An 8,642-nucleotide genomic window follows, 5' to 3' on the forward strand; every position below is an offset into this window, starting at 1 on the left:
CTTGGTGAAAATTTTACATATATAATAATCAGACACCGAGTTTTACACTGAAGAGATGACACATTGGTAACACATAACACTTCATAGCACATTGACCATATCCTTGAACACTGTACGTCATATCCGGTAAATCGGATAGTTCAGCATCCTGATATTGTTGAAATGACGACTTGATGACATTTCCAGTGCCAAATACTCGAACCTGAAGAGAAACAACCATAATCTTAATTTTATTGAGTGTTTGCACTGAAGGAAATAGTCGACTTTAAAGGGGTTTTCCTCCTTTTTGAAAAAAAAAGTTTTTATTATCAAAAAAAAAAAACATTATTTAAGAAAAACAACTAAATTAAACCTGAAAATAATTATTTTAAGATCAGAGTAGAAGAAAACCCAGTATCAGGACACCTAATTTCTAAATAAAGTATCTGTTCCACCCTAGGCCTGTACATTTGGTAGAATCAAACTCCCTTCCCCGAAATCTAAAATATGCTATTTATATCGATTTACCTTCTTGATCAAACTGAATTTGTTTTAAAAGGGTGAATTAAAAACGGAGAGTACTAATTAAATTAATCAAGCACTTTGACCTAGTTTTGGGCTGTATATTATTACTTAGTTGGAATACCTAGGAGAAATATGTCTCTACAATTAGGCGTTTATTTTATTATGTAATCTGTTATGTTATAACTTTCAGACACGTTAAAGGGCAAATTTCTCTTGATTTCGGTGTATTGTTTTCACAAAAAGTTCAACCTACAACAAATGTCCTTTTAAACCAACTTGAACCAGCTCTCGTGTTTTTCTACTGTGAAAATATTCGAACCATCATGGTTCGGGAACCGAAAACCTCTCTTTTTGCGATCAGAAATGAAAGCCAGCTTTAAGTATTACATTACTCAAAGGAAACGCAAAAGACAGTGTTCGGGGTGTATTTTACAATGGCAGCCTCCATAGTTAGCAGGTGGACGGATGTAGAGGGTCTTCCTGTTGGGAATTTGCTTTGATTACTTTCAGCTGCCCATGCGCAAAAAAAACTAAGGCAGATTAAACTCAGTGGAAACACAGCACATTCTGGCAAAAAAAAAGCTGTGATTTACATTTCTCAATTAAACACGATTATTGTAAAACGAGATCATGACGTACATTTTGTGGACGATCGTTTCGATTCGCCATTTAATCTTGCCACTAAGAAAATAAAAGATATTTCTTTCACCTTTAATATACATTTGAACTCACCTCGCATAGAATAAGTAATTGATAGGAGCCAGCTGGACCATTTATTGTAATCCTCACGTGACGACCTTTAACAACAGTGTTACATATATACATTTCAGTTGAACCTTTGGTTGCTTGGCCCACATGACTGTAACAAAGTTCAGCATCATCAATCGTCTTTCCATCTTCATAGACCTCGATTGAAAAATCATGGAGCAATCGTGGATATCCTGTAAATTACGGAATACCACGTATTTCATATATCAATAAAAGCCCTAGATCATCTAGGAGCCTTCAGAACCTTAAGCAAAATCAACCACATAAATTTGTCACATATAAATAAAAAAGATGTTTTCATGCGAAAGTTAATGTTATGCTTAAGTCACGAACTTTGTCACGAAGTTTCGTTGTAAATCAAGTTCCCACCATGGTGATGATTCGGGTGGACCGGAATATCCAGCTGAATGGGAACAACTTCCCTTTGAAATCGAAAGTCCATCGATGCCATCTACTGCTCTGGATGCAATAAATCCATTGTATGTGCTACTTTGCTGGGTTGGTTTTGCCAAGACAACGGGATTAGCTTACTCTTGTTTCCATTTCCAACCTTTTCACGGGTCAGGTCAGATGGTGTAGAGACAGAAAGATTTAGCCTTCTATTTTGGAAAATTTTCTTAGGGTTTTAAACTTATTTAGTAAAATCGGATCCATCAAACCCAGATATATTCGGAAAGATGGATGTTTTTGCAGTTTAGAATTGCCATCATAATCTGTGGTTCTGTTATAGTTTCTTTTAACGGTTTTCCCAGGGCGATGTTTTTAGACTGCGTGAGCTGTCAGAGCTGTAGAGGGTTACAGAGTCACGTGAAACAAAAATAACGAAAGTTACGGCGATGTCAAAAACTAATTTACAGTCATCGTTACAGTGTATCACAAACACAAGACAATTTTAATAGTATGGAATAAATACTGTCAGATATATATGTTTGTCAGAGGCTGGAATAGAGGCAGATGTTTGGGACTAGATTGTACCATGGACCTTCAGGTAAGCGAGCTAACTCACTGAGCCATAACAGCTCTATCGGACTGATTAAAGTTCACACCAGAGACATGTTCCAGTTCTGGACAAAATATCTTTACCAGGACAGCTACTTTTGGAAATGGAAATTATATTCCCAATAGTCTACTTATATGCATTCCAAGCTTACCTCAAGCTTTTCCAAAAAGCTTTCAGGATGGGAACGTGGTGGAAAAGAACAGAGCGAGTTCAAAGGGATTGTAATGGGAAATGGGAAAGAATGGTAAGGAGTGATATGGGAATAACATCATTAAACATATGCAGTAAACTACTCCAATAAGAACTAGCCTAGATCATTATTTTTTTTAGATCATTAAATTAGGTTTATCTAATTTTTCTGTTGCTTTGTCTGTATATTATTTTGAAGGGAAGTGCCCCATTATTGATGATCAGACTATTTCATACTTCCCATGTTTGATTCATTCATCGTTAGAATGTAAGAGGTTTTCGCATTTTCCATAAAACATTGAAAACGTATTCAGATGATAGTGTCAATAGAAACAAGAAAGCTATGTTCAAGAAATACAACAAAATGAAAAGACAAACGTACAACAGATTACCTATAAACATCAACATAATAATTGTTGAGATAAGCTACTTACTATAGATATGAATTAGAAAATTATACAGGCACAATCTCCACCATTTCATTATGATGTCTTCACTACAGCTCAATATATACCTCACATAAACCAATAACATCAGTACGCAGAATCAAATATATGATCTGTTTAATGATCCATGCAAACACCGTTTTGCCTGTAAGATTAAACAATCAGAGGAGAACATCGTCTTCAAATTCAACAGAAAAACTTTTATCTATCAGCGGAGTGTTGTACCTTAACATGTTTTATCACTGACTATGGCACTGTACTGTTCGAATTATGAAATCAATCTTAAAAATGTGCAAATCGAAGGTTGGAAATGAAATGAATGGAGTTTTACGTCTTACTTTTCTGCACCATGTGGGCTAATGACGGGAAACGCCATGCAATGTGCAATAAGGGAAATTTTGCCACGACAGTAGCATTAGCCTGCTCTTTTTCGATTTTCAACTGTCGAGGGATCTTTAACGTGCACAGCCTACCTGCATCACTGACGGGGAAATTGGGTTGAAAAATCCGAAGGTTAATCTCGACCTATGTCGGGATTGAACACTGGACCTTCAGGTTAGCGAGGAAACGTCTAACGCACTGAGCCACCGCGGTTCCCCACCGAAGGTGGAGATGACTAGAAAAACGTAAAACGTAAATATACAACCATACACGTTTACCATATCCTCCCCAATAGAAGTATATCTGTATATCAATGTTCGACATTGAAATATCCACAAGTGTTAGATTACATTTGAAGAGTGCAGATCGAAGCAGTGGATGTTTTCTAATGTTTACAAGTTAAAAACACGAACTCACATAGTAAGTACTTTTCACTAAAAGAAAATACACTCATAAATTTGCTCTTTCTTTGAAGCAGAAAATATATTTATTAAAATAAAAATACTATTATGGTTATACTACTTCCTTAATTTTATGATTCATTTCACATACAGTAATATCTATCAAGCATAATCTAATCAAAGGTAACAGAACAATACGTATTTATTGGTGTATTTTAGCAGTAGCTTAACCATAAATATTTAATAATTGCATTGTTGGATGAAAAATGAAACTCAATCAAAAGTTAAAATTTGATTCTGGTCACGCTACCCAGCAAAAACCGCACATACCCACATGACCATGTCACACCTAGTGTGTCATTTTATGTGAATGTAAAATGACGCATTTTCGCCCAACCGGAAATGACGTAGGACGTTAACCATTCATTGCGTATTTCGAATTACTGCTCTGATTCTGAATCTATTTTGACCGTAATTTTTGTTTTTTCATTACTTTAAACAAATGACTAAGATATAGCATTTTAAAGATTTTGACTTCTTTTTTTTATTTCAATCGACCTGCAAATTTAGAAGTAGATAGACAAAATTGTGTTTTCAAAAATATTGTTCGCTTGTAAAGTTGAAATTTCAACTTCCGGAATTTTATAGATATTTGAAAAATTATTTTTGCAATGTGTTAGAATTGTTTAAATAAAAGATTTGGAATGATAAAATTCGTCGAGGAAGAGTCGCATCATCTCAAATGACCAAATTTTCTTTAAACTATTTTTTTAGGATCAGAGGTTAATCGGACTTACATCATTTTAATGTCTATGCCATGAGCAATTGATTGCTAGCAATCGTGTGGGAACAGTTTTTTTAATTTCGATTTTGCTTTTTAGTTATTTCCGGTCGACCTTCACTTTTGGTGACCTTGTGACCGGAACAAAAGTTATTGCCTTATAATAAGATATATCCAAAGATGTCTTCATGCGACGTTAACTGTCGGTTCTACAGCCATTTGAAAATCGCGATATTTAACATTGAATAGCTGTCACGTGACCTAATTAACATATGACAAATTGGTTTTTGTCGTATCAACTCAAGTCTCTTAGATCAAACAACGAATATCTCATAATGTTATGAATGTAGATGGTTGAAAACTCTCAAAGTATGCGTTTATCAACCTTTAAACTTTGCATCGAATTGGCATACTGATTTGGCTAGATCCCGGTAAAGATACGCTTCTCTGGACCATTTATTTCAAAAAAGGATTTTAAGATTTATAAAATTTTAATATTTTGACTTTTAACCCTTGTGCTAGAACTTGGGGTATATCTTAACCCCAGCATCGTTTTTTTTCGAATTTCCAAAATGCCATCGAAGATAGCAGTTTGGTTATTTCAAACATTGTAGCTGAATGAATTTTTAACTTGTTCATGATCAGTCTACTGTGCAACAATCACAATTAGCGGATATGTTACCCTTTTAAATTGAAACACACCATGCTAGTATGTTGGGGTACATTTAGACCCCAGATAAATGCAGTGCTAAAACTGGATTTCTGTGAATAGAATTAAATTGTAATCTACCACTAAAGCTAGTTGTCTTAGGTTAAAGTCAATTTGGCACTAACCCGAAATGTCCCCGTGTCAGAATGGCCCCAAAAGTCAACATTAGTCAAAATGAACCAAAATACAATATTCAACATGGCCCCTAAAATTACTCTCTGATTTCAACCAAAATCATTGGTCAACATGACACCTCCCCCCCCCTCCCACCCCCCTCCCCCCCAAATCAAAATGTCCCTAGTTTAAAAATATTTATCAATAACTTTGATAATTAATTATAATTAGTAGCTTATCTGAGTGATTATCAAAGACAAATAATAATAGTTTGTAGCTTATTGAAGTGATGATGTGCAATTTGTTTTGAAATAAATACTGTTTAAACCAAGTCAAATGTTTCCATGGCAGCCAAGAAATATATGGAATTGGTTGAAAGTGGGGCTGAGTTTCAATACACCTGTAAGAATTGTGTTGTACCATACAGAAACTATCAAAAAATAATAAACATTGACACAATACATCAATTCACAGATTAAGATTAATCTGTTATACACACCAATTAATTCAAATTATTAAATAAATTTATGGATATATTCAATATGAAGAGTACATGATATTTTACCAGGGTGAGACCTGTTCAATATAAATACAAGTCAACTGAAATTGTTGACTTTTGCCTTGCTGCACTAATAATATGTGAACAACTCTTGATATTTTTTACCAACAGGATATGTCGTGATACGACCAAAACACTCTATCTTATGGTCCCTGGTCCAATCCTTCTACACCTATTTCGGCACCTAAATACAAACAACATACTTTCAAAACATTCATATATTATTTATTGTTAAAGTTGTTCAATGAAATCAAAAGTTATTTGGTACCATGTAGGGGCCATTTTGGTTAAAAATTGACTATAACATCTATTGCATCTCTGGGGTCCTGAAGTACTCCAGGAGGTCAAATTTGAGTTTTTTATGCATAATTTTCAAATTATCAATAAATGTTATAACCATATCAAGTTAAGTTAATTGATCAATATTTGAAACAAAGCAGATGCTCTCTGCTCATCCCTAGATCACAACCCAACATTTATGTAATATTCTAGATTGTAGGTTTGGCTTCAAGTCAGCATGACTTTCGCATCTTGAATAATTGATTTGGTTAACAAGGAGTCTTTATAAAGTATTATTTGCCACACCTGGGAATATATTTCATGTTCTTTTGTTGTAAATTCCCATTAAATAATAGGGGTCCCCAAATGCCCCAGGTTCTATCCAATGTTATTCAAACGACGTGCTAGCACAAGGGTTAACATGCATGACCTTGACCATTGCAAGGTCAAAGACAATGATCTAGGATGTCTATTCATACTTTGATCTTTGATGTCCGACATATACTTCCGCTTTTACAGACGGCCCAAAACAGCAATTTTCAAAACTTTAAATAAATTTGTTGTGAGATTTGTACTTACTACCGAATGTTAACACCTTTTAATACCGAATGGTATCAAATTCATGCGTCTTTCACTATCGAACGTTTTATAGATTTTTTATTATTGAATGTTTACATGTTTTTACTTTTCGGTACAACATCCCATTGTGACTTTAAAATGCAACGCTTCACCGATGTATCAATTGGATGCGCACTGCCCAAGAACAGTTCCCAATTTGTATTTTAATAGCAACTCAATGATCAATATTCGCGAACAATTACACAAAAAACGTATCAATGGGGTTTCAAATCAACCGTAAGATCCAAATTAATTATTAATGTCCAGAATTGTAAGTCGTTTTAATGCGCCCACATGGAAATGTGGACTAATATTGCCGTCGCCATTATCTGTCCGTCCGTCTACATATTTTGTATGTACAATATAAGTTACAGTTGATTTAGTAAAAACGCGTAAAATTTGGTTTGTAGGCACGATATAGTCTACAGTTATATTCTAATCTCGATAAAAATTGTATACATGTATATACTGATGAGATCTCGAATGATAGGATGAATGGTTTCAGAGTTATTGCCCTTTACGTAGTAAAAACGCGTTATATTTGGCTTGTAGATACGATAAAGGCTACAATTATTACCTGACAGCTGATAGTGGGCGTATGTTACCATACCTGGCAAGCTATCTTTAAACAGAGCTATCATTATAACTTTGTTCATTGAGCACAACAATAATGGACTCTCTCAGTCGCCTTAGAATTAAACGAACACGAAAATTAAATGAATGCAGCATGACGACTGCTGTCTTGACAAATAAAGACAGGAACCGCCATGCGATGAGCAATTTTGCCAAGACAACAGGATTAACCTACTAAAACTGACAAGGAAAACATGATTGCAAATCCGAAGGTATTATCTTGGCCTATGCCTGGATCGAGCCATCGAACTTCAAGTTAGCGAGCAAGTGTCTAACTCACTGATCATCTACTCACATAATGGACGAGGCCTGCGTTATTATTGCACGTGCATGAAGTGAATAAATAGGAGCGATTTTTACTAACATGTTCATAGCTGTGACTGACTGGACAAGAAGTGGGAGAATCTGATTCTAATTGTGCCCAGGTATAAGTATCTACAGGTAAATATTAAAACTATACTAAACGATACATTTAAATTGGGCGTCTTATCTTTACGAAAGGTTTTTTATATTCTAATTTTAGTTCGATCACTTGAGCTTTTAGTATATTTTTGTAGGTAGTAAAGTTTAAGCATTACTAAAAAGATTTCTGAATTGAATTTTGGTAATCATTCTGGAATTAATTTGAAATATCAAATACAAAATATTAGCCGTCTTAAATTGTCCTAAGGTTGATTGAAAATGTTAACCACTGGAAAAGTTACTTGTAAATATGAATTTACAGAGGGGGAATTTTCAGTCGGAAAAGTGATCATTTTCTGGGAGGGGAAGTGTATCTATTTAAAATGCATCAATCAATCAACCTTATTTCTGTTACAGAAACAGTGAGCATACACTGCCTCGTGCACGATACCAGCCAATATCTAGATAATCAGTTTCAAAGTAGGGGAAATGAGACGGATGGAAATAAGAAATTTAATTCAGAGCTGAACGTAGTCAGTAAATTCATAAGTATACGTCGCACCTGCCTTTGTGCACCATGTTCCGGACGTTGCTTCATGTTTTCTAAATTACTTATATTTGGATTTCTTAGCTTTCTTTTCTCAATTTACATCTTTGTTCATGTTTAAGGTTATCAAAATGAATACTAGTTTGACATTGGTAGTTTTGATGACGGTACTCGTCACTTCTGATGCCTGGTGGTTTGGTAAACGAGGTATGTCGTACGTTTTAGCATAAAAAATAAAATATAAACGGTGCTGATATAAAAAAAAAAAAACATTTGTACTCTACGAACACTTATTTATCATGTATTCGGCA

General features: G+C 34.6%; 1 protein-coding gene across 1 annotated transcript; it reads right to left on the reverse strand.

Moving 5' to 3' along the window:
- Positions 1 to 28: 28 nt before the first annotated feature.
- Positions 29 to 3,258, reverse strand: LOTGIDRAFT_159944 (hypothetical protein; the record flags this gene model as incomplete). Its single annotated transcript, XM_009054633.1, has 3 exons — positions 29 to 202; positions 1,237 to 1,445; positions 3,246 to 3,258. 3 exons carry the CDS (start codon positions 3,256 to 3,258, stop codon positions 29 to 31), a joined length of 396 nt encoding a protein of 131 aa, XP_009052881.1.
- Positions 3,259 to 8,642: the final 5,384 nt, after the last annotated feature.

This window comes from Lottia gigantea (assembly GCF_000327385.1).
Source record: "Lottia gigantea unplaced genomic scaffold LOTGIsca_22, whole genome shotgun sequence".
Classification (NCBI taxonomy): Eukaryota; Metazoa; Mollusca; class Gastropoda; family Lottiidae; genus Lottia; species Lottia gigantea.